This window comes from Pantherophis guttatus, chromosome 5, assembly GCF_059756535.1.
Source record: "Pantherophis guttatus breed Tessera chromosome 5, ASM5975653v1, whole genome shotgun sequence".
NCBI lineage: Eukaryota > Metazoa > Chordata > Lepidosauria > Squamata > Colubridae > Pantherophis > Pantherophis guttatus.
The window spans coordinates 81,399,740-81,426,419 of record NC_142067.1 but is presented as its reverse complement, the minus strand read 5'-3'; the positions used below and the strand labels follow the sequence as shown (position 1 = coordinate 81,426,419).

Genomic DNA, 26,680 nt, shown 5'->3' with positions numbered 1-26,680 from the left:
AAGGGGGAAAAAACTTTTGCCTCCCAAAACGGCTGGGGGTGGGGGGGGGAAGCTTCCAAAATGGCTGGGAGTTGGGGAAAGCTTCCAAAACGGCTGGGAGGAGGAAAAAAAGCCTTTGCCTCCCAAAACATCGGGGGAGGGGCAGGGAAAAAAGCCTTGCCTCCCAAAACATCCCTGGGAGGGGAATCTCTGGAGATCTGGGAAGGCACAGGCAGCAGAAAGTGAGGAGAAAGGTAGGTCTCCCCACGCATGCCGCTTGCAGGGCAGACCCGAGAATCAGCTGGTCAGCGGGAAGCGATTGCGCATGCGCAGTGGAGCTGAGCTAGGTGATGGATCACATGCCTGCAGAGAGGGCTCCGTGTGCCATCTGTGGCACACGTGCCATAGGTTCGCCATCACGGCTCTAGACTGTACAATGGGAGATTACAGTATTTAGTATAGTGGAAATGCTACCCTATTTCAGAAGCTACCTGGATGAAGAGTCAGAATGTGAGAGTAGACAGGCTGATCAGACAATTCCATGAGAAAAATCCCGTTTACAGACAAGCAAATGTGGCTATTATTTGAAAAAAAACCATACAATCCCTAGCTGAATTTTTTTAAAAAAATTGATGAAATGATAACGGTTGCAAAAAACATTCAGATACAACTAACTGTAGAAAAATCAGATCCACAAAAGGATTTGATCCAAAGTAGAAAATTTGATGGTAGAATAAATATAGATCTTACAGACTTAGTACTAACTGAGTGGATTATACATGCATCCTGAATTTCAAGCATGCATTATTTTACAATACCAGAAAAGTGATTGAGTAGAGAAGTAATAAATTAGTTTTCCCTAAAAGGATTGGAGGAGTTTGGGTAACAGATTTATATAGTGTGTCAAATATTGTGTCAAATATTAAATCTATCATATTGGAAGACAACTTCATTTGGATTCTTTTGGGTAGATCCACTTTGGAGAATGGCCTTATTACATTTAATCAGAGAGCAATTGATGTAAGAGATGGTGTTAAGAAACATACATGGATATTTGATCCAGGACAGATCAGTGTTAACTGTTGGGAAGATTTGGGATAGATAAGAAGCTTGTGGTAAGGTTTCTCTGAGTTAATTGCAATAATAGTTTGATAACAGAGGGTTTTGAAATTTTAATCTTGCTTTTTTTAATTATTCTACCTATTAATTTTATCATTAATATAGTAGAGAGATGACAGGTTAATATCTGTAAATAGAATTAATAGTTTAAAAATGTTGGGGGCCTGTTTTTCAAGGGGTAGGAAATTCATATCACTGTAATATATTTATCAGTATTCAACTAGGGAAAATAATGTGTGTATATGTGTTAGTGGTTTTTTTAATCATATCATTCTTGTCCATTGAAGATGCAACTTGAAGATGCAATCCCAATTTGCTGTGAAATAAGTTGAAACTAACAAAAAATAAATGGCATCTGCCATTTGTTATTATATAGTCTATTTCAGGGTTCCCCAATCTTTTCAGTTTTGTGGCCTGGTAGGGGGAACAAAGAGGGGATCCCCACTCAACACGGCCTGGAAGTGAGCCTCCCCACTCACACGGCCTGGAAGTGAGCCTCCCCACTCATGCAAGCAGCGGGCCGGGAATCATCCCCTCTACCCCCCCCCCACTGGGCGGCAAAGCCAAAAAAGGTTGGGGAACTCTGATCTATACTGTACAACAGACATTTTGATTTTAATGTAAGATGTAACAAATTCTTCAGTGTCTGGCCCAAAGTCACCTAGTGAGCTTTCATGGCATAGATTTGAACTTGGGTATAATAAACTATGTTTATTATACTGCCTCGCAATTTTGTCCCAAAGCTAGGAAGTAGGCAGGTATTTGATTAAATGTCATACTAAAACGCCAGATGAAAACAGATTGTGAGCATTCATTTGTAGTTTAAGTATGTTTAAATAGGCCATCAGCTATTATTGAAACAAGTTTACAATTTACAGTTATACCATATGCTTAGAATTCTACATATAGATACAGATTTTGGAAATATTGAACATCTTCAGTATCAGAAAATTAATGTATATTGTCAGATAACTTCAGCTGTTGGAATTGTTGACTAAAGTGTAGGATATTAAGAAAGTTTTGACTTATCATAAAATAAAAAAAATATTTTGTGTCCCAATATTTTCATTGACATTGTTTATATCACATCCAGTTCAATTGCTTGTATAATATACTGCATGAATTTTTGATATGGGAAGTACTTTATATGAGAATGGGTCTCAATTTTTTTAGTTGTTTCAATGTAGCATAAATTCAGTAGATATCTTGTTGCCTGCAAGAGATTGCTGTACAGGTCAAATTAAGCTACATATCTTGACATTTTGCAGGATATGCAGTAATAACCTGCTATACATTATATACACAAAGCCTCAATGCCTGCTGTACACTAATAATAAACCTGTTATAGCAAGGCTTTCCAAAATAATTATCTTGTATAAAAGTACAATATTAGTAAAGAAGAAAAAGAATAGATGAACAGGATTCATTTCATGTGATTTCATTTCATTTCATGCCTTTTAAAATGTCAATGTCTTCTTTTTTAAAAATGAAACATCTGATTTAGTAGATAGGACAGTAGCTATATACACTGATAGTAACTTTTATCACAGTTTTGAGAACTTAGCTTATTGGCTTAAAATAGCATGTGTGTGTGTGTATGTGTGCACACGGGCACAAGTCTTCAAGTCAGTCTTGAAAAAACTGCTTGGCTTTAATTCCTTTCTCATTTACCATATTCAGCTGTTTGTTAATGTGAAGAAGTAATTAACTTCAGATCACAATAATGTGAGTTCTGTAGCCTACTATTCTTGTGACAGGACCATCCTAAATAATTGCAGGGCAGTTGTTAACTTTCAATTGCAGCAGGATGACTCCAACCCCTGAAAAGCTGAATTTATGCCCCTCTTCTCAAAAATCCAGAGTTCTGAAGTAATTGTATAGTTTGCCAATAGAAAATCACTGCTATTTCTTTTCTCCTGCTAAGAAAAGAGGGATAGAACATCTTGATAGAATGTATGGCAGCCTACACTTGCTGGCAATAGTAGATTCTTACATGTTGCTATTAGTATGGACAGAAATCTGGCTTTTCTCACCTCCCTTGGGCAAAAAAAGCTCACTAGTTTTGTTTTCTTTTTTCATAGATTCTAACAGAATTCACAGGTGTTTTAGCCCAATACCATAACATTTTCCTTGATTATGGGCATATATTTATTCTCAGGGCTGCATTAAACATCATCAACTCTTGCAGTATTTGTACCCTGAGAGCTAATAATATGTACTATTAATTATTAATAGGGTGAGTTGCATAAAAGCCAATAATTACATCAGCGATGAAAAAGGAAGGTTTCTCCTATTACTGAAGCAAAACTATTAACATGTATTATAGTTTAGTTTCATTTTCTTCTTTTATTTCAGATTGGTTGGAGAAATTATGTCACTGCATAATCTATTTTGTCTTTCAAGTAAGACTATATTAAAGTCAAATTATCATCACCACCATCATAACCACCACTGTTTTAGTTGATGATTATAAATGGGAAAGATATATAAATCTAAATGCATAATTGCACCTAGACTCTGAAAGAAACACAAAATGTTTGTTAAGAATAGTATTCATAGTTATAAATTAATAATTAATAATAAATTATGTATAATATGCTTTAATTCAAAGTTTAAACACTGCTAATTTTCTGTGATACTGAGCACAGAGGAACATTTCAATTTAACTTGAAACTCAGTGTATTTTAGGCACCCTGTTTAAAAATGCACTTTTTAATTTGATATTAATAATCTACTTTTTAAAATATTGCTTTATTTAAAACATTCTAGGGTTCCCTGAAAACAGTGGGAAAGTATTTGGCCTACTTTTTCTTCTTAGCAGGTCATAATTGTTTTTTTTTAAAGTTTTTTTTTATTTTTTAACACACAGACAAACACACAAACAATGTATTTTTTTCTGAATAGAGTATTGGCCAGTTCATAAATCTAAACAATTTTTCAATACAATTCATATATTCCCTTTTGCCATAATATTTTCCCTTCTTTTCCCTTTTCTTTCTTTTTTTTTTTTTTGAATCCATATTGCCTATTCATCCTATCTTTAATCTTCACCAAATTTCATTTTTCCCTTCATCTCTATATGAAACCCCTTAAATTTAAAATCTCATTTAACATAATTCCTAATATTACAAACATACATTTAATATGAAAATAATAAACCAGAACATTTTATGCCATACATTTTCTTAAATCTTATTCCAAGTAATACAGTCCAACATCTTAATAATAATCAATTACCTATATAGCAGTTTTCCCTAATTAATCTTATTTATATTTTTAGAACTTGTCCTTTTATAGAGTCCAATCATGGAATTAAAAATATTCCAATTGTTACAGTTTCTCTAATTTTAAGTAAAGCATATTTCTAGAACTTATTTCATTCATGCATCCATTAGTTTTCCATTATTTTAAACATAATTATTGACGGAGAAACTTGAAGGAACAAGCTTCATAGTAGAAAAGAAAAATTATTATTATTTTTTTTTGGCAGTTTGGTTTGCAGTTTTACTTTCTGCTAATATCTTAAGGAACATTGTTTCCTGAAGTGGTCATTTTGATGCGTTGCTGCAACCTTAAAATTTTGCATTGCATTTTTTTCTGTTCAGTTCACTTATAACCTGTGTTTTCTAATTGTAAACCCCCCCTAAGGAAAGGGGGCACTAGAATATGCTCTGGTTTTTCTATTGTATCATTTTTCTGTGCTTAATGTATAGTGCATACCAGTAGTGGGTTCCACTTCCAACCTTCACTACCGGTTCGGAACTGTGAGTGAAACTGCGAAGCATAACTGGCAGTTAGATCTCAAGACCTATCTTTTTTTTTTTCATGAAATGATTTATTGAAATATTTCAGTTACCAGTCAGGTCCAGTTTGCTAAATTCTATTTATGCTGTTCTTCAGAGATGTCCAATCAACTAAGAAAATCATATTTTTAAAATGAAAGTATACTTATAGGAATAGCAATGAAAATAAATGAGTCATTTGAAGTGTCTGTGAGCATATAAAATATTAAGAGCATATCTGTGATTTAAAAATGTGGCAGGTAATTATATTTGTTAGGTTTCCTGTGAAATTATAGTCATCATAGAAAAATCCTATGATAGACATACAGAAAGTATAGCATTGTTCCCACATAATCATGAACAATTCTGGCATGATTGCTTGTTCAGTGTTTAGCAATAATGTGGATGTAACTTATTCATGTTTTTTTGTTATACTAGCTGTACCCGGCCACGCGTTGCTGTGGCCCAGTCTGGTGCTTCCACTGGGCTAAAAGAATGAGGCTGAAGTTCCAAACTCTCCACGAACATTTGGTGGGCGTGGCCAACTCGACGTCACTCACTTTCATCAGTCACATGACAGCCCCCGAGCCACGCCTGTGCAGCTGGTGATTAGGGCAGAGAACCGGTTGCTAAAAAACAATGGGAACCACAAAATCCTCCCTCTCTGTCTCTCCCTCTCTCTTTGTATCTCTCTATGTCTCTCTCTCTCCCCCCCTGTATGTCTCTGTGTCTTTCTCCCCCTCTCTCTGTATCTCTATCTCTCTCTCTTCCCCCTCTCTCTCTGTCTCTCTCTGTCTCTCTCTCTCCCCCCTCTGTGTCTCTCTATGTCTCTCTCCCCCTCTCTCTGTATCTCTCTCTCTCTCTCCCCCCGTATCTCTCTATGTCTCTCTCTCCCCCCGCTGTATCTCTGTCTCTCTCTCCCCCTCTCTATCTCTATGTCTCTCTCTCTCCCCGCTCTCTGTATCTCTCTCTGTCTCTCTCTCCCACCCTCTCTCTCTGTATCTCTGTATGTGTGTCTCTCTCTCCCCCCCGTCTCTCTGTATTTCTCTATGTCTCTCTCTCCCTCTCTCTCTGTTTATCTCTGTCTCTGGCCCGGCCTCTTCTGCATCCCCCGCCATCACCCTTACCTTTTCAGGCCAGGCCTTTGCAGCTCTTCGCACCACAGCAGAAACTTGGGGGCCCCCTCCGTCCTCCCTACACAGATGTTCTCTGGGGGCTCGACAGGGAGATGCATAGCAGGGAAAGGAAGGGAAGGGAGGGAGGGAGGGGGTGCGGCGGGGGTTCGAGACTGGTTTGGGGCTTCCCACCCGAAGAAAGAAAGCAGCAAAGCCAGAGCCATGCACACCCCACTGGACCCCTGCTGCACAGTTCTCCTTTCCCGCCTGCCAAGGGCAGGGGAATGATTGAATCCCCCACTCTTCCAGGCGAAACGAAGGAGGGCCGACCATCCTCCCTCCTGCCCATTTCCGCCCCCCGAAGCTTCCCCGGAGCCCCTTTTCTGCCAGAGGTCGAAATTTTCATGTAGGCTCCGTGAACTGCCAGAGTGCCCACCTGGGAATCAAAGATGGCAGTGGTCAAAGGCGATGCCGAGGCTCCAGTTTCCTCCATCTCCCGCTCACCGACCGGATTCGCATAGCACCAGTTAGCGGCTGGTCTTTCTGACCTCGGGGCCCATGGTAGCACTGGGCCAGGCGCCAGGTGAGGGACGGAGGGTTCCCACTCGGCAGACCCAGGCAGCCTCGTTGCCAGGTGTTCTTTGGAGGGAGCCCCGAGAGCGGCTGGCAAAGGGGATGGGCAGCAGCAGCGGGCAAAGCTAGTTCGCGGAGTGGCCGGAGGAGGGGGAGGTCAGAGCCAGGCTCGGGCGGGCCCCGCCCAGCCCTAGAAGCGCCGGCTGCGAGGGCTTCCTGGCGGGGAGCCGGCTGCCTACCTGCCGAGCCTGGTGGCAGGATATGGCCCTCGGGAGTCTCTGCCTTCCAAATGCGCAGTTTCTTGGAAGCAATATGGAGAGTCTAAATATAAGGAACAGAAATCTGTTGAGCGTAATCAGGGCTGGGAGGCTGCCATGTTGGTTTTACGTTCAGCAGGTGGCGCTGTTTTTCAATGTTTGTCAACGTTTGTCAATGTCTTTCAATGTTTTCCAATGTTTTTCATGTTTTTACCTGTCACAGGTGTGACATGTATATAATATACAGTCATGGCCGTAAATGTTGGCACCCCTGAAATTTTTCCAGAAAATTAAGTATTTCTCACAGAAAAGTATTGCAGTAACACATGTTTTGCTATACACATGTTTAATCCCTTTGTGTATATTGGAACAAAACCAAAAAAGGGAGGAAAAAAAGCAAATTGGACATAATGTCACACAAAACTCCAAAAATGGGCTGAACAAAATCATTGGCACCCTTTCAAAATTGTGGATAAATAAGATTGTTTCAGGCATGTGATGCTCCTTTAAACTCACCTGGGGCAAGTAACAGGTGTGGGCAATATAAAACTCACACCTGAAAGCAGATAAAAAGGAGAGAAGTTCACTTAGTCTTTGCATTGTGTGTCTGTGTGTGCCACACTAAGCATGGACAACAGAAAGAGGAGAAGAGAACTGTCAGAGGACTTGAGAACCAAAATTGTGGAAAAATATCACCAATCTCAAGGTTACAAATCCATCTCCAGAGATCTATATTTGCCTTTGTCCACAGTGCGCAACATTATCAAGAAGTTTGCAACCCATGGCACTGTAGCTAATCTCCCCGGGCCTGGACAGAAGAGAAATATTGATGAAAGGTGCCAACACAGGATAGTCCAGATGGTGGATAAGCAGCCCCAAACAAGTTCCAAAGCAATTCAAGCTGTCCTGCAGGCTCAGGGAGCATCAGTGTCAGCACAAACTATCCATCAACATTTAAATGAAATGACTTCCGGCGGCTCCGTAGGACGTTGAGGACGCTCCCTGGGTGAGCGCTAGCCCCGTGACTTTGTTAGCCGCTAGAACAGCAAAAAATCAGCTGTCTAGCGGCGAAGAACCTTCCCCCTCGGGAGAAGAGGGGGAAGCGAGCAGCCAGGTGCAGGGTAGAGCTCCATAAGAGCCCTAGAATTAATTCTGGGGCTCGAAAGGTGTGAGCTCCCCAAGAACCTGGGAAAGCTCCAAAGCCGGGACGCCTCTGCCAGAAGGCAGAGCAAAACGCCACGTCCGCCCCTGCTACCAATTGATACAAAGTGAAAATTGAAGCAGGCAGAACAAAGACAGGAGACTACATAATTGCAAGTACTTATACTTTAATTCCTTTGAACATCGTTTCTTTTCGAGCCTCTAAGAGCGGAGCTGGAGTGGAAAGGGAGGGGAAGATGGCGCTGGCTCGTTAAGACAAAGAGACGAAAGTGAAAGTTAAGAAGAAAGTTGTTACAGACTTGTTAACTCATTAATGCCTATCAGTTAACAACTCCGCTTAAAACTTTTTGGATTTAATCTTATATCTTGGACTTTGGAAATCAAAATTTAAAGATTTTAAAGATTTTCTGATTTTTCCTCGCTGGCCATAAGAACTTTAAGAACTGTTTCTGAGACTGTGTGATTTTAAAATGGCTTCAAAGCAGACAAAATTGGTGCTGCCTAAAGCAGGGAGTGCGGGAAGTTCCCCAGCTCAAACTAGCAGGTTGCAAACTTTATTGCCTCCAGCAGATACACAAGCTCAATTACAACCACAATTGCAACCACAAGCACAAATGCTAACACTTGAGATGTTTCAGGAAGCCATGAAAGAAATTAAAGAAGGTTTTAAAGAGGACATTGCATTTGCATTTAAAGGAGTCTCAGAACAAATGGAAGAAATGAAGGACATAATTAAGACAAGAAATCAACATATAAGGGAGGATATAGTTCTTGCACTCCAGGGACTGGCAAAACATGTTAGTCATGTAGAAGATAGAATTGATGAGGTTGTTCAAGCCAATGAGATTTTAGATTGAGGAATCACAAACTAAGATTGACAAAACAGAAGCTGAAATGTTGTTGACACAATACAAGATGATAGAATTTGCTGTGAGAATAAGAGGCTTGAAAGAAAATCCTAAGGAAAATTTGAAAGAGATTTTTGAAGATGCTCTGGCACAGTTTATAGGAGTGCCCAGAGGTGAACTTGAATGGCAAATGGACCAGATCTATTGTGTTAATTCATGGGTAGCTAGACAAAGGAAACTACCAAGAGATGTTGTGATTTACTTTGTCACCAGAAGGATTAGAAATGAGATTTTACAAGCTGCCTATAAAAATAAGTTGCAAGTTGCAGGACAAGAAGTTGCAGTATTTAAAGAAATACCACCCAAAATGCTGAAATCCAAGAAAGAGTATGCTTTTCTGGCAGATGAGCTGAGGAATCGACAGATACAATACAGATGGGAAGTCCCAGTTGGATTATCGGTGGACTATGCAGGAGAACGATATCGTCTCAATACAATATGCAAAGCAAGAGATTTTTATAGTAACATACTAAAGGCTGGACAACCACCAGTGCCAGGAGTTAAAAAAGCAAGAGAGGTGACAGAGGGAAGGAAAGAGGACCTGCAGAAGCAATTGGAAGGCAGAGCTATGAGTATGCAGGAGGAGGTACTGCAACTTTCAAGTGCTGTCCAAGCATGGGATATAGCTGAAAAACAAGAAGGCAAAGATCAAAGACAAACCAGAGCAGCTACTAAACGTAAAGTTGAAGAGTTAAAAAAGTTACAAGAGCAGGCTTTATCACAAGAAGTGAATACTGGTGCAGAAGCTGTGGGAGGGGCGAGACCCAAAAGAAAATTCCAAGAGGATTATCAAGCGGTTCTTGCCAAGCTTCGAGAGTCTGAGGATGGCTTCTAGGTTTTTAACCTGGAATGTTAATGGTTTAAACTGACCACAAAAAAGGAAGAAAATATTTCACCACTTGAGACAATTTAAAAATGAAATAATATGCCTGCAGGAAACACATATAAGGACAACTGATCAAAAATATTTAATAAATACAAAATTGGGAACACATTTTGTTCATCAGCCCCAGAAAAAAAGAATGGAATAGTGATCTACTTGAAAAGAGATTTGACGGCTAAATTAGTTGAGGCAGATCAACAAGGAAGATTCCTGGCAATTGAGATAATGATAGAAGGAAAGAAAACACTCTTATTGGGGATATATGCTCCTAACCAACAACAAGAGAAATTTTATAAATTGATACATACAAAATTACTACATTGGGATTATAATTCATGTATATTGATGGGAGATTGGAACGGAGTGATAGACCCTGGTATTGATAAGAAAAGAATAGTACAATCTACTAAATTGCGATCCAGACTGCCTAAGACTTTTTTTGATATGATGGAGGATATGGAATTAAGAGACATTTGGCGTGAACGGAACTATAGAGAACAAGATTTTACATTTTTTTCAGATAGACATCAATCCTTTTCAAGAATTGATTTTATATTAATTACAAACAATTTTTTTTCCAGGGTAAAGAAGATAAAGATTTGTCCCAGAATTTTAACTGATCATAGTCCAGTTTGGATGGAACTGGAGTGTGGGGAAAGATCTAGGAGATCTTGGCGGTTAAATGAAAACCTTTTCAGATATGAGAAAAATGTAATAGAATGTAAAAAACAAATGAAGGAATTTTTTGTTTTTAATATGAACAAGGGAACATCTATGGATATGGTATGGGATGCTAGTAAAGCATACATGAGAGGAGTTTTGATAAATATGAATAATGCATATAGGCGTAGACAGGTGGAAAAAAGGAGGGAATTAGAAGAAGAGATCAAGAAAAAAGAAAGGGTGTTAATTGATAACCCAGGGGATAAGAAAATCAAAGAAGAGATCAGTCTATTACGTGGGCAATTTAATATGATGCTTTCAGACCAAGTGGCAACCAATCTACAATATGCTAAACATAATACTTTTTGTAATGCAAATAAACCAGGTAGATGGTTGGCACACATGCTGAGGAAAAAACAAAAATCTCGTACCATAGAGAAAATAGAGTACAAAGGTAAAGAGGTGTATCACCAAAATATGACTAAAAAGGCATTTTTAGAATTTTATGCAAGACTGTATACTGCAGACAAAATACAAGGTGCAGAGATAGAGACATATCTGGATAGACAGAATATTCCTATAGTTACAGAGGAACAAAGAGAACGGTTAAACCAATTAATAACAGAGGAGGAGATCCTCTCAGCAATTAAATAGTTAAAAACTGGTAAGGCTCCTGGCACGGATGGATTAACAGCTGTGTATTATAAATATTTACAACTGGAGATGGTTGTACCTCTTAAAGAATTATTTAATAGAATTCAGTTGGATGAAGGGGTACCACCTTCATGGAAAACAGCTTTTATTTCGTTAATTCCAAAAGAAGATCAAGATTTGACACATCCCAAAAATTATAGACCCATATCATTATTGAATACAGATTATTATTATTATTATTATTATTTATTGAATTTCTATACCGCCCTACTCCCGAAGGACTCAGGGCGGTGCACAGCCATGAAATAAAACACATAGATATACAAAATTTAAAATCGAATAAAATGAATTAAATAAATTTGGCTGAATTAATACCCAATTTAAAATACCCATATTTTAAAATCCATTAAAATTTAGAATTTACACTTTAGAAAGGAGGAGATTTAGGCGAGGCCAGCTTGATGAAACAAAAGCGTCTTCAACTCGCGGCGGAAGGTGCGCAGATCCGGAATCCTCCGTATCTCTGGGGGGAGCTCATTCCAGATCGTCGGTGCCCCCACAGAGAAGGCTCTCCCCCTAGGGGCCGACAGCCGACATTGTTTGGCCGACGGCACCTGGAGGAGCCCCTCTCTGTGGGAGCGTACTGGTCGGTGGGAGGCTGTTGATGGTAGTAGGCGGTCCCGTAAGTAACCAGGTCCCAAGCCCAATATTATAAAGTAACCAGGTCCCAATATTATAAAATATTTGCTAAGATATTGGCAAATAGGTTAATGCTAGTAATGCAAAAAATGATTCATGCTGACCAAACTGGTTTCATACAAGGTAGACAAATGAAAAATAATGTAAGACAAATTGTTGACATATTGGAATATTTGGAAAGGAATAACCAAATCCCTGCGGTGCTTATATTTTTGGATGCGGAAAAAGCTTTTGATCGATTAGATTGGCAATTTTTATTGAGAGTGGTTAATAGGATGCAATTTGGGAATTGCTTTAGGCAGTCCATAAAAACAAAATATCAGGAACAGACAGCTCAGATAATTATTAATGGCAGTTTGACAGAAACTTTTAAAATTGAAAAAGGTACGAGGCAGGGATGTCCCTTATCGCCATTATTATTTATATTAACTTTGGAATTGTTGCTAAACAAAATACGTAATATAGATGAGATAAAGGGAATCAAAGTTAGAGACTATGAATATAAGGTACGGGCATTTGCAGATGATTTGATTATGACCTTAACTCATCCAGTGGAATCAGCAAAGGTTTTGATGGATATAATAAAACAGTATGGTCAAGTATCTGGGTTTAAGATAAACATTGGAAAAACAAAGATGATAGTTAAAAATATGACAACAAATCAAAAAGAGGAGTTACAAAGGGTAACGGGATGTGAAATAGTTAAAAAAGTTAAGTACTTAGGAGTTTATATTGCATCTTCTAATGGTAAATTGTATAAGCATAATTATGAACTGATATGGCATAAAATACAAGTTGAAATGGATAAATGGAAAAAATTACAACTGTCCTTGTTGGGTAGAATAGCAGTTATAAAAATGAATGTTTTACCTAGGTTTTTATTCCTCTTTCAAATGATACCAATACTGAAAAAGGATGCCAACCTGGAAGAATGGCAGAAAGGTATTAATAAGTTCGTATGGCAAGGTAAGAAACCAAGGATAAAACTGAAAATAATGCAGGACATACGAGAAAGAGGAGGATTGAAAATGCCAAATTTAAAATTGTACTATGAAGCAGCTGTTTTATCAGCAATTAGTGATTGGATTAATCTAACAAATGGAAGGATATTGAATATATAAGGGCATGACCTGGTCTATGGTTGGCATGCTTATTTAGTGTATGAAAAAAGGGTGGATAGAGCATTTAAGAGTCATATATTGAGAAATGCTTTATTGCGTGTCTGGAAGAAATATCAATATAAGTTAAATGAAAAGATACCTATATGGACAGCACCCAGGCACGCAATAGAGAATACGAGTATAGAAAGTAGACAGGATGTAATTACATATAAAGATATTCTCATTATGAAGGGAGGTATATTAAAATTAAAACCTGAGAATGTGTTGAAAGAGGAGAAAATAACTCAAACTTGGTTTCAATATGTACAATTACAAGCCAGATGGAGAAAAGACCAGAAAACTGGTGTTATACAAAGTGATGAAAATTTAATTAAACAAATTAGAGACCAAAGCCCAATGCACATAAAAAGATTGTATAATATATTAATAGAGATGGACTCGGAAACAGAGTTAGTTAAGGACTGTATGATAAAATGGGTGCAGAATTTTGAACAGCCAATAATGATGGAAACGTGGAAAAAATATGGGTGACAAATGTGAAATTTACCAAAGTGTAAAATTTAAGGGAGAACTTTTATAAAATGTTTTATAGATGGCATCTAGACCCAAAAAAGTTATCTCGTATGTATCTGAATGTACAACCAAAATGTTGGAGATGTAATTGTGAGGATGCCACTTATTTTCACATTTGGTGGACATGTAAAAAGGTTAAAGCATTTTGGATTAAAATTTGGTGGATTTTACAAAATATTCTTAAAAAGAGGTTGAAATTTACACCACAGCTGTTTCTGCTGGGTATAGTTACGGATTGTACAGTTATAGAGACTAAATTGATTTTGAACTTAATAACTGCAGCAAGACTGTTGGTGGCACAATATTGGAAAAAGCAAGATTTACCTACAATCCAAGAGTGGACAATGAAAGTTACAAACCTAGCGGAAATGGCAAAAATCTCGGCGTACTTGAAGGATCATTCAAATGAAAGATATTTAAGAGACTGGAGAAGATGGATAGATTATATTCAAAATAAATACCGGAATAAGAAATTGCAGATAGGTTATGAATGATTATATAGATATTTGGTGTGTCTTTAAGTAATAAAGCTAGGCGGGTAATTAGGGAATTGAAGGAACAAGAGATGTGGAATGTTATAATTATTTAGACTAGGATTGATTATGATTGTTGAAGGTTATACCCTGTAATTTGTTCTGGGAAGAGGAGGGGGGAGGTTGAGGTAGGGAAGGGGGGGGAATGTGTAAACTTTTTGTAAAACTTTTCAGTAAAAAAAACAACAACATTTAAATGAAATGAAACGCTATGGCAGGAGACCCAGGAGGACCCCACTGCTGACACAGAGACATAAAAAAGCAAGACTACAGTTTGCCAACATGTACTTGAGTAAGCCAAAATCCTTCTGGGCAAACGTCTTGTGGACAGATGAGACCAAGATAGAGCTTTTTGGTAAAGCCCATCATTCTACTGTTTACCGCAAACAGAATGAGGCCTACAAAGAAAAGAACACAGTACCTACAGTGAAATATGGTGGAGGTTCACTGATGTTTTGGGGTTGTTTTGCTGCCTCTGGCACTGGGTGCCTTGAATGTGTGCAAGGCATCATGAAATCTGAGGATTACCAACGGATTTTGGGTTGCAGTGTAGAGCCCAGTGTCAGAAAGCTGGATTTGCATCAGAAATCTTGGGTCTTCCAACAGGACAATGACCCCAAACATACGGCAAAAGCACGCAGAAATGGATGGCAACAAAGCACTGGAGAGTTCTGAAGTGGCCAGCAATGAGTCCAGATCTCAATCCCATTGAACACCTGTGGAGAGATTGCTGTTGGGAAGAGGCGCCCTTCCAATAAGAGAGACCTGGAGCAGTTTGCAAAGGAAGAATGGTCCAAAATTCCGGGTGAGCAGTGTAAGAAGCTTATTGATGGTTATCAGAAGCAACTGATTTCAGTTATTTATTCCAAAGGGTGTGCAACCAAATATTAAGTAAAGGGTGCCAATGATTTTGTCCAGCCCATTTTTGGAGTTTTGTGTGACATTATGTCCAATTTGCTTTCCCCCCCCCCTTTTTTTTGGTTTTGTTCCAATACACACAAAGGGAATAAACATGTGTATAGCAAAACATGTGTTACTGCAATACTTTTCTGTGAGAAATACTTAATTTTCTGGAAAAATTTCAGGGGTGCCAACATTTATGGCCATGACTGTAGGTATATAAAAACATGCCCATAGTTGAATGCAACGTTATGTCAAAATTTGAAAGCAATCGGTGAAGAACTTTCGGAGATGTGTGGTTATGTACAAATGGACATTTACATTTTTATTTATATAGATTTATGTTCTGCTTTTCTTCTGACAATCATTGGCATCTTCATGATAATAACTGTGTAATATACCAGATGGAGCACTTCTGTAAAATTATATCCAAAACACTGCATAACTATATTTTACAGTAACTTTTATAAGCTAAAGTTATCTATTACATAAAGGAAAAGAGTTATCATTGTCATGATGGGTATCCTCTTCCACCTATACTTTTTTCAACAATTTTTATGAGATGTAATTCTGTAGTAAAATAGAAAATTAAATCAGCTATCCTCTCAACAAATCCAGTACAATGGATATGATGAGATATCCAAATTTTAAAAGCTTCCTGTAACCCCCAACCTAGATATTTCTCCAATCTCTCCACAGATTTGGAGCAGAGGTGGTATTCAGCCGGTTTGCACCTGTTCAGGGGAACCGCTGGCCACGCCCCCGAACCGGTAACCCGGTCCCTGCTTGCTCACCCTGACCACCCAATGCTCGCTTGCCCCGCCTGTCAGCCCGTCCGCCCCGCCACTGTTTGCAGAATCTAGCCACGTACTTCTGCTCACCGCTGCTGGCAAAGGTAAGGCTGAAGGGCATGGGCCGGCGGGTGGGTGGGGTAGGGCAAGCTGGGGGACGGGTGATACCAGCGGCGGGTGAACCGATGCATGTGGGGAGGGAGGAGAGCATGTGTTTCCCCCAGCCGGCCTAGCCTGCGAGGGAAGCACGAGGGAGATCCTAGCTGCAGCTTACTCATGAGCAACATTGGCCAGGAGAGGCAGGGAGAAAGGCCAATGGTGCACAGGAGTAAACTGAGGCTCCTAAGTGGGGAGGGTCGAGCCTCCCCACTCACAACATCTTCGCGTGAGGGCATCACTGGCAGACGTTTCCTGCATCAGGAGGTCCGTGCTCTTCCTGCTGCTGCTCGGCCTCCTTGATGCATGGAGGCAGGAGGCAAAAAACATAGAAAACCTCAGTCACATGACTGTGTGGGATGTTGTAACTGGTCATAAATGTGCGTGTTTGTGTGGTGCACGTGCACGTGCACGCGTGCACACATGGCTGTCAAAACTCCAAAAACAGGTCAAGTAGCTCTGGAGAGGTCAGTCATAAATTTGAACACTTGCTAAGCATCCGGCCATTAAGCAAGGACCACTTGTATTTGGTTTGCCTTAAGGGTTTAGAGCTGTATGGAATCTGCTTTCCTTTAACCCCTTTGGGGGATTGCAAAAGGTCCAGATGCAGGAATCCTCGTAGGGGGAACTAGGATCATGACCACCTAGCCACACCCACCCAGTCACATGACCATCTAGTCATGTGACCACTAAGCCACGCCCATACAGTCACATGTCCAAGCCACGCCCGCCCAGTCACATGACTACCAGGCTACGCGTACAGAACCGGTAGTAAAAATTTTTGAATACCACCACTGGTTTGGAGCATATTTAAAAAACTTCAGAGCAAAAGAAGTAGTCCTCTCTAATATCACAATATCATGATGATAATTTTTCAACATGCACAATATCATGATATCAGAGGATATATTATATACAATTATATGGAATGTCATTATAAAGTAAGCACTGATCCAATGTCGCTTAGGAATGTGTAGCAGATAAACTTAAATATTACCTCATTAAATGAGCAGCTACATAGAATGTCCAGAAGATTAAGGGAATTAACATCTTGGGCTGCATGGCCCTAGAAGTTTTATGAAATTAAGTTCTTTATTTTTTACAAACATATCATATCAATGTGTAAACAGTGTGGCCCCTGGGTGTCAAACATTCTAATACAAATAAAACTAGTAAAATTAATCATAATTATTAGACTCAATCAACTTATATATTTCTAATAATGATACACAATTATAATAAGTTGCAATCTGTCATTATTCAATTATTCCATGTTTTCTTATTGTTACTTTTGTTTTATTATATAAAGGAGCATACACTAATATTCCCCCTTCTCTTATTTCTATCACTTTTAATCATATCACCTTTTAGTAAAAAAATATTTTCTTTCTATCCTACCTAACTTCTAATCATGTCACCCTACCTAAAAAAAAAGAAGAGAGAGAGAAAAGAAAAAGTAATTCAAAACAACAACAGAGAAGAAAAATCATCTATCCATTGTGCCTTGCCCGCTTCAATACTTTAATTGCAATGCTTTTTTTTTTTTTAACTTGCCTCCCAAATTCCTCTCCTGAAGCTCTTTCTCTGTCAGAATCTGCTTCTTGGCTATTCGATCTAGGTATTTCTCCTACCTCTACCCTCTTCCACTGCCTAGTTCTCAAAATTTCTGCCCAGGCCCCTATCTCTCTTTCAAACGTCTCTTCCAACTCTCTTAATACATTTTCCCCCTGGTTTAATTCATCAATCACTGTTATTCCCATTGTCTCCTCTTTGTCTTCTTCTTCCTTCGTTTCTTCTGCTGACTCCTCCCTTTCCTGGGCATCTTGTTCTTTACTCATCATCCCTCGTATGGCATTTTCCATTTTTTCCATAATCTCCTTAAATCCTTTCTCCATGGTGTTTTTTGTGTTTTGGAAGAGTAACACCATCTCCTTCAAAATTCCACCAATTTCTGCCTCATAAAGCATCTTGCTTTATTTTTAAAAAATTCAACTTTTGTCCAACAATCCAGTCCTTAAGAGTGCACTAGTCCTAGTTCTTTATATCCCATAGGTAAACAGTCAGTTCCATTTAGATAATCCCAAATTATCCAAAGCCTCTTTACATCCCCTTTACAGGTTCAATCTTCTAGCATAACATTCAGCGGCCCCTTTAGTTAAGAAAGCCTACTTATATTTGGGTCTCCAGTAGTCATAGGGTAGTTAAAAGTAATCCAATAGATATTTTAATAGTCCTTCATGTAGATATTCCCAGGCTTGTAATTTTTCCTTTCATCAGTAGGTGGCACTCTCAGCTTAAATTTCAGTATTGCCACTAATCAAGTGTTCTTTTAGTCGTAGAACAATTATAAAAGCAGAATAAGTTTTGTTAGTAAATTATTCCAGCATTTTAAAATGCCTTCCCAGTACCACGTCTTCCCAATTTTCTGTATATTTCAAAGTTTGTTATTTTTCTCTCCTACGCCCCTCTGGTAGTTTCTCAGAATGCTCAGACACCACTTTTACAGATAATTCCGAGCAAATAGTTCTAAATTGTTCCTTGGGGTTGAATTTAAAGCAAAAGGAAATCCTCTCCCCCAGTTCCAGTCACTGTTCATCTACTTCATTCCAGCACCAGTCTTAGATGTTCATCGGTTGTCCCAGCTTTATGGCAGCCATCTTTAGCTGCCTCTTCTTCTTGCTGTGGCTTGAAGTGTGTCAGCACTTCAACCTGCATTTACTCTAGTGCTGACATAAGAAGGAGAAGCGAAGGCGTCTGGAAAGGGACGTTTGACTTTTCACCTACTTATTTTCCCTGGAGATAATATCCCCTAGGAGATGAGATGGGAGGGGGGAAATTCCTTTGAGCTGGAGTAGATTAGGGGTAGAATGACTTGGAAGATGGCCAGTGAGTGCAGGGGAGTGGGGAACAGAAAGGGAGGGTTTTGGGGCTGGAAGTCAGTGTTGGCTTCGTTTGGAGTCGGGTTAGAATGTTGTGCTTAATAAATAGGAGTTTTTCTTCAAAGACTTTGTTTGAAATGCAATTTATTTGAGACAACCTCGAAACTTGACACCCTGGGTCAGACAGGAGAGCTGCGACTCTCCTCGACCTCACAGGCTGCCCCTCTTTGCTTCATCACCCCTACAGGGAGGCTTTGGCTCCTCTCAGAGCCCACAAACAGGGAGAAGTCAGCACAGTGAACGCGGAGACCTGTTCACTGTGTCTGAAGGTGCCGCGACGTCAACCAGAACAGAAGTTATATGAAATTATTGAGTTATTGTGTTTGTTACAGTGTACCGCAATATCATAGTATATCTGATACGTTTTGCTCATAAAATCCTGTTCTCTGTAAATCCTCTATTTTTTAAATTGGTTGGCCAGAAGGATAAAAGGCCATTTGAGTTATACTTGGTCATTGGTGTCACACAGAGTATGATTAATTAAGTTGCAAGATACAAAAAATCCTAATGGTATAGTGACTTTTTAGAGTAAAGCAGGATTTAAATGCTTCAGATATATTGTACTAGTTGTACAGATGTGTCCATTTATTAGTACTTGCCCAAAAGGGCTGTGCAATTTTTTTCAAAAGAGGTTATTTGGAAACTAGAGGAGCATGTATACTAACTGGTAAAACAGCCATATTTTGCAACTTAGTAGCTGTTTTAGCTATCTCTGGAAGCCTATGCATATACAGCTACTTCACTCAGCTGGGAAAAAATACAGAGTGATTTAAGATAGACAGAAACAAAGTTATCAGTCCAACACAGGTTGGCTGAATGCCCATAGAGATAGTCCTTGCTTACAACTTGTTCTTTAATGACCAAAGTTACAATGGCCTCAGAAAGGATGCTTTACAGTCCATTAAAGCACTTCCGACCATAGTGAAATATCACACTTATCCTTCTTCCCCACAATCACATGACAACATTTCAGGTTGTTTGTTTTTAAAACTGTTTGGGAAGTATCTTTTGGTCATATGATTGCTATTTACAATCTTCTTTGCTGGCTTCCCCAGAAAGTCAGTGGGGAAACCAGCAGGGAAGGTTGCAAGCTGCTACCTTCTGTCAGCTGGAAAGTTGGTGAACAGCATTATTCTGAAGGCTAGGAAGATTTATAGGTTTTAGAATGATGGCATTCACTACCTTTCCTGCACTCTTCTGTTCTGAAGGCTATAAAGATGTCTAACCTTCAGAATGACTATGTTTGGTAGCTTTGTAGCTAGTGAACTTGATCATTCATATAATAGCGTGGAAGGCCCCTTCTCCAAATTACATAATTTGGAGAAGGAGCCATTCAATGATCATAAGAATGAGATCCATCTGCTGGATGACACAGCATGGCTTTGTAGGAAAACCATGTCTTCATCAGCTGGGTGCACCTGCAGCTGCAGAAAAAGGCAACAGTAAGGAGACCTAGGCATAATAGGGTGGGAAGAAGACCTTCTCCCCAGCTCTATGCTTAACAACCCATGCAATCACTTAATGACCACAGCTGGGAGAGTCGGGATTGCAATCATTAAGCAGAATGGTCATGTGGGCATCTTGCTTTATGACCACTTTGCTCAACAATAGGGATTCTGGTTCCAACTGAACCTGTACTCTACCTTAGACTATGACTTTAAATTTTCTGTCTGAGAACTTACTTATAAATTCTATTGTTATTGTGTCACTTCATTTATGAATAATGGCTGCTAATCATCTTTATTACATTACAGCCTTTTTTGGACAATGCTTTTTCGTACATGTTACAAATTTATAATGAGAATATTCATTAATGACAACTGTCATTAAAAAGAATAATATGTCAATCCAACAAGACACACTTATTCTGCATCTTCATATATGCAAGTTCAATAATGGCCTGGACAGTTCATGATGGATTTATATTAAGTTAGGTAAATAGTTGTTTATAAAACCACAGTGTTTCTCTTTTCATTAAGAATGTAATTTGATGAATATGTTGTGTGTGTGGGGGGGGGGTACATAATTAATTATAATATACAGACAGAAGGAAGGACAGAAGGTATGTCACTAAATTTTTTTCAATAAAATATCAACTTACATTTAATCATTATAATAAGGATATTTGTTGTGTTTTTCATCATTTTGCACGCTCTCTCTACACACACACACAAACTGTGAGATTTATTTTAATGATATATTGCTCTGGCTCACTTGTTTTCTCTTAGTTTTGGTTTTCTTTGCCTCCTTCTATCATTGGTTTATTGTGGAATTTGACCGTTTTGCTTACTAAGAGCTTGAATCATATTAACAGTATATTGATATAATGTTGGATTTGGGGAAATTTTTTTTCCTAAAGGCTATAAAATCTAATGAGCAGATGGATACAAAACATAAGAAAAAAATTGTATTACTATGTTATATTGTTGCTTGGCTAAGACAGTTAAGAAACATCCTTTACTGAAATTAAGAAGGTAACATTACTTTTTAACAAAAGATATCAGATAATACTAGTAGCAGTATTAACATGATATATTTTATGATGAGAATAATTTGTGCATAGGGCTTTAAGTATGAGCAGACTGCTATGAGAAGTAAAAAATGTTGATGATTTACAATAGAAAAAGGTTTATTTCTGACAACTTGTAGTTAAGATAAGTTACATCAGAGTACATACCATATTTTTCGGAGTATAAAACGCACTCCCCCCCCCCTTTAAAATGAGTGAAAATTGTGGTGCATCTTATACACTGAAAGTTGCCAAAACCCTGCCCACCCACTGGCTTCCACCCTTTGGCCGTTTTCAGCCTCCACATGTCGTGTTTTCGGCCTCCACACGCCCCGTTTTAGACCCATTCTAAGCTGCGGGTTCGCCACAGCACATCGCCGATGATTGCCGCCTCTGCGTGTTTTCAGCCTCCACACACTCCATTTTTGGCCTTTGCACGTCACATTTTTGGCTGGTTTCAGGCGGCAGGAATTGGCGGCAATTCCCACTGCCTGGAACTGGCCAAAAATGTGACGCGTGGAGGCCAAAAACGGGGCATGCAGAGGCCGAAAATGCGACGTATGGAGACTGAAAACGTGATGCACAGAGGTGGCGATCCCGGCAGCCTGGAACGGGTCTAAAATGGAGCATGCGGAGGCCGAAAACACGATTTGCGGAGGCCAAAAATGTGACGCACAGAGGCGGCGATAGGCTGTGGCTATCCCCACAGCCTGGAACAGCTGATTGGTGGTATTCTGGGAGGCCGATCCAACCGCCAATCAGCTGTTCATGCTAAATCAGGCTGCGATAACATGCTGAAGCTGACTAGACTGTTTGCTGCAAGGACGCTAGCCAGATGAATACCGATGGATACTGGTAGGCAGAGGCAGATTTTTTTTCTTGTTTTCCTCCCCAAAAACTAATGTGTGTCTTATAAGATGCACTCCGCAGCGTCTTATACTCTGAAAAATATGGTAGCTGCTTTGATATTAAGTCTTGAAGATTTTATAAATAAAGACTTTGTATTTGTATGTAGTTGAATAGCTCTAAATGGAAGAGATGCTGTGCAGTGGAGTATCAACATTTGTAAATTGTTGAGTGTTATGTCTACTATGGGGGCTATCACTTAATGCTATCTGAGCATATTCCAAAACAGGTTTAAGGATATTGGCAGGCAAGCATGATGTGATTCTTTTACTGTAAATAAAGTTTCCAAACCAGAATGAATAATTTTATCATGAGTTATTTTAGGGGTGTTGTTGAATGTAAATAGTACAGCTGCTTCCATAAATCACATGATACCATTATATGAAGCTTTGTTTAAAAGTATAAACAAAACGTATAAACAATGCATTATTGCTCTGCAGTAGCATTTTGTATAGCTACTTCAGTCTTTAAATTATCTTTGTTTATGGCTTAGTTTAAGTTCCCCAGGACTCTTCATGTAACACTCCAGAGATGTATGTTCTCTGTGTAAGTATATATACTGTACACATGCCTAGGACATTGTGTGATTAAAAGCTCTGCCCCCCAAAGCTAATAAAGCAGTGTTCTATTTTGGTGATAGGAACCCTTTTAAAAAGTTGCAAATGTTATTTTAAGCAAAGGATTTATGCATTGCTTAAAACATGTCTCTGTTTTGCAGACCAGATAGTGTTGATGTGGATACTTTGGGCAGCCTGGAGATAAAGTGGATGTCAATTACAGCTATGTAAGCTACAATTCTGCAAAGCTTCAGAAATCCTATATAATGGAGGAACTATATAAGGACACACAAAACCTACCCATGGATATTACCACTTCACCCTCTGCTATTGCTAACAACAAATTAGAAAGTGGTGTAGCCCAGCTGATAACAGCCGAAGCCTGGAATATCAATTCGTCAGATCTGATGAAGAAAGCACTTTCACCACTTGTAACTGTGCCTGCTCCATCAATATTAACACCACCAGCAGAATCCCAAAGTGGGGTTGCTCTCAAAGTAGCTGCCACAGTGCTTCAGCCAATTTGTTTAGGAGACAGTCCTGTGGTTCTTCCCATACATTTGCAAGTAGCAGGAAGCACCACTCCTCAGATTGCTCCCAATAGTAATACTCCATATGTTATGACCACCCAAGGCCCAGTCCCATTGCCTGTTCTTTTAGAGCAGCATGTATTTCAGCATTTAAATTCTCCATTAGTATTACCTCAGAATTCACCATGTGCTCCCAGTTCCATTCATAGCAATCTGTTCCAAAGTTCTGCTACTCCTATTGGACAACCCCAACTGTTGGATCAAAAACCTTCCAATCCAACTCAAGATTCTGTCCTGCCCCCTGTATTTCAGACACCAGGATTTGCTGCTGTGTTACAAGACCTCTTTCCTACTCAAGGAGCTTTGAGCTCTTTACCTTATCAGCCACCTCCAGAATGTCCTCTCCCATCTCAGCCCTTCAGTTCTCCTTTGTCTCCATTGGTTCCCCCAGCCACCTTATTGGTGCCATATCCTGTGATTGTGCCTTTGCCAGTCCCAGTCCCAGTCCCCATTCCCATTCCCATCCCAGTTCCTCATGGCGTTGAATCTAAGGTTAATTTAGACTACTCCAAACCAGCTGCTTCCTTTGTTTTGCATTCATGCAAAGGTACCCAGACTCCTTTGGAGAAGGAAGAAACTAAACTGTGTGATTTTATCCACCCCAGAGGAATTTCTCAATTGAATCGGCACACTGTCATTAAGATGAGTAATGAAAATGAAGTCCTTGATCTTTCTATGAAAACAGCTCCTTTTCTTAAGGAAAACTATGTTAATTGCCAGAATGCCCCCAATGATAGTGCTTTGGACTTGTCAATTACTTCTTTTCGGAAGGTGAACAATATTGAGACAACAAACTTGAATTGTTCTGGGTCCATGATAGATGAAACTTCTCATTCAGTGGCAGATAACCCTCATGAGATCCCAACCAAGGCTGAAAACAGAGTGATCAGTTCCAGCTCGTCTGAACTCCTAAGACAACAGTCCAAATGGCTGGTGGATCAGAATAGTATTGCAACTTGTGAACCCACAACTGGCAATAATATAGAAATTGTGAGTACTTCACAGACAGCCAAAGTGATAGTTTCTGTAAAAGATGCAGTGCCAACTATTTTCTGTGGTAAGATTAAAGGCCTCTCAGGGGTTTCTACTAAAAACTTTTCCTTCAAAAGGGACATGCCTCAGGACTCAGGGCTGCAATGTTATGATGTGAAGAATCAGCCTGAAGTCCAGGATAATGCAGAAGCTCTTAGAAAACCTATCAAAAACAGGAGTGTCAAGTTAAAGAAAATGAACTCGCAAGAAATACACATTCTTCCTATTAAAAAGCAGCGACTTGCAGCCTTTTTTCCAAGAAAATAATTTATGAAGCTTTAGAATGTTTTAAGGTATAATTATTATAAGTACTGTAAAGAGACTGCACTTCATTTTAAATTATATTCAAACTTTAAACTATATTTAAGTTATTTCAAGATGGAAGATTAAAGAATGGGTGGGGTACAGAAGACAGAAGAATATATCTTGATATATCTTTCCAATGCAATGCTTCCGTCATCAGCATGTTTTGTTCCAACTTTTCTTTAAAGTAAATAAAAAGCAGCATATTTTTCAAGTGGATCACACATTTTCAGCTTTAATGGAATATAATGAATGAGCAAGTCAGAGGAGTAAAAGCTATTTCACTGCCATAAAGTGCTTTGATGATGTAATTCTAAACAGTAAGTAGAATGGAACTTTCAGAATAAATGTTTGTGTTAGCATGGTTGCATTTCATATTCTTATAAAATGCATAACTTGAAACTGTATTATAGGTAGTGTATTCATATTTATTTGTATCATTTTTCAGATTGTTGGGTTATTTACCCATTTTAAATCCTTGGTGCTCTTCCTCCATGTATAGTAATGATATACTTTAAACAATCTTTATTGAGACAAAATTCTATTACCAGTACAGGCAATCCTCGACTTAGATCACAATTGAGCCCAAAATTTATGTTGCTAAGTGAGAAATTTGTTAAGTGAGTTTTTCCTCATTTTACGACTTTTCTTGTCATATTTGTTAAGTGAATCACTGCAGTTATTAAGTTAGTAACATGGTTGTTAAGTGAATCTGGCTTCACCAATTGACTTTGCTTATCAGATGATTGCAAAAGATGACCATATGACCTTGGGACACTGCAGCCATCATAAATATGAACCAGTTGTCAAACATCCAGATGTAAACCATGTGACCATGGGTATGCTGCAACAGTCATAAATGTGAAAAATATTCATAAGTCACTTTTTTCAGTGCCATTGTAATTTTGAACAGTCACTAAATGAACTGTTATAAGTGTCAAGGACTACCTACAGTATATTAATCTTATAGCAATGATTTCTCTAGCAAAAATGGGTCAGTCTAGAAGAAATGCTTAAAAGGATGTAGAGGTAGACCTGGAGAAATGACGGGCCACAATGATGGTTCAAAGTTATGACTAACACCACAAAACTACATACAACTGTTTCAAAGTTATGACAGTTACAGTGGCCCCATGATCATTCACCCTTATGACAGACCACAGGGACGCTGCTTTATTCTACTGTACACTGCATCCTGAGCCACTATATTGATAATAATTTTGATATTTTTGAAAGGTAACAAAATATGTAATACAGTGGAACTTGAAATGTAAGTCTGACACTGGATTTAACCACTTAATCTCTAACTCATACAAGCATGACATCCTAGAGGCTTACAAATCCTAATGGAGTCCTAGTAATTTGGAGAGATATTTCTAGTTATGTACCTTGTTTTTCAAATGAGGAACATTTCTGAGCATACATAGGTAGAGTGAAGGTAGGACCTTGAATTTTGGTAATGAAATGGATGGGTAAATGACTGAGTCAGTGGTTAATGACCTCTGATGGATCCTACTTGTTATGAAGACTCTGATCCATTTTTGAAACTATTCTAGAATGGGAAGACAAAAATTACTTCTTGTATTCTTTGTATTTGGAAGGAGCTAATCAATGGAGCTTTTTAGAATAATTCTATCTTTTATACTGGAGTCACAGGAAAGTTGGAAGAAATATTGTATCTGTCTAAATCTTGCATCTATGAAGCATTATGAATATTATTAGACTGCTAACAATACATTATTCATACAATATTCATAATGCTTCATAGATACAAATCCCTCATGCTTATTTTCAGTTTGGTTCTACATTCAGGGATCTTACTGATGAACTTTTTCCAATTGTTCATTCTATGATTATGGTTTTGAGGGTATGACTATGGTCCTGGATCAATGAAAATATTGGCATATTTTTCTCTTGATTTAAGCAAGTTAACTGGAAAATAAATGGACAGAACCAAGTCTTTATTATAGGACTCTT

The 26,680-nt window shown here is 38.8% G+C and overlaps 2 protein-coding genes across 5 annotated transcripts in view; one reads left to right on the top strand and one right to left on the bottom strand.

The window, feature by feature from the left end:
* SCML2 (Scm polycomb group protein like 2) overlaps window positions 1–26,680 on the bottom strand; it is a 288,235-nt gene that overhangs the window by 177,186 nt on the left and 84,369 nt on the right. The window lies entirely within an intron of this gene.
* The window catches only part of RAI2 (retinoic acid induced 2), a 102,707-nt gene that overhangs the window by 42,257 nt on the left and 33,770 nt on the right, over window positions 1–26,680 (top strand). The window contains exons 2-4 of one of the 4 annotated variants that reach the window (XM_087871408.1): window positions 15,620–15,815; window positions 20,561–20,740; window positions 22,940–25,023. In XM_087871408.1, coding sequence (XP_087727534.1) covers window positions 23,045–24,667 — 1,623 coding nt within the window. In that variant the 5' untranslated portion in view covers window positions 15,620–15,815; window positions 20,561–20,740; window positions 22,940–23,044 and the 3' untranslated portion in view covers window positions 24,668–25,023. Of the gene's footprint in view, window positions 1–14,626; window positions 14,826–15,619; window positions 15,816–20,560; window positions 20,741–22,939; window positions 25,024–26,680 lie in introns of all 4 variants that reach the window. The other 3 variants (XM_087871407.1, XM_087871404.1, XM_087871405.1) reach the window with 3 other exon arrangements.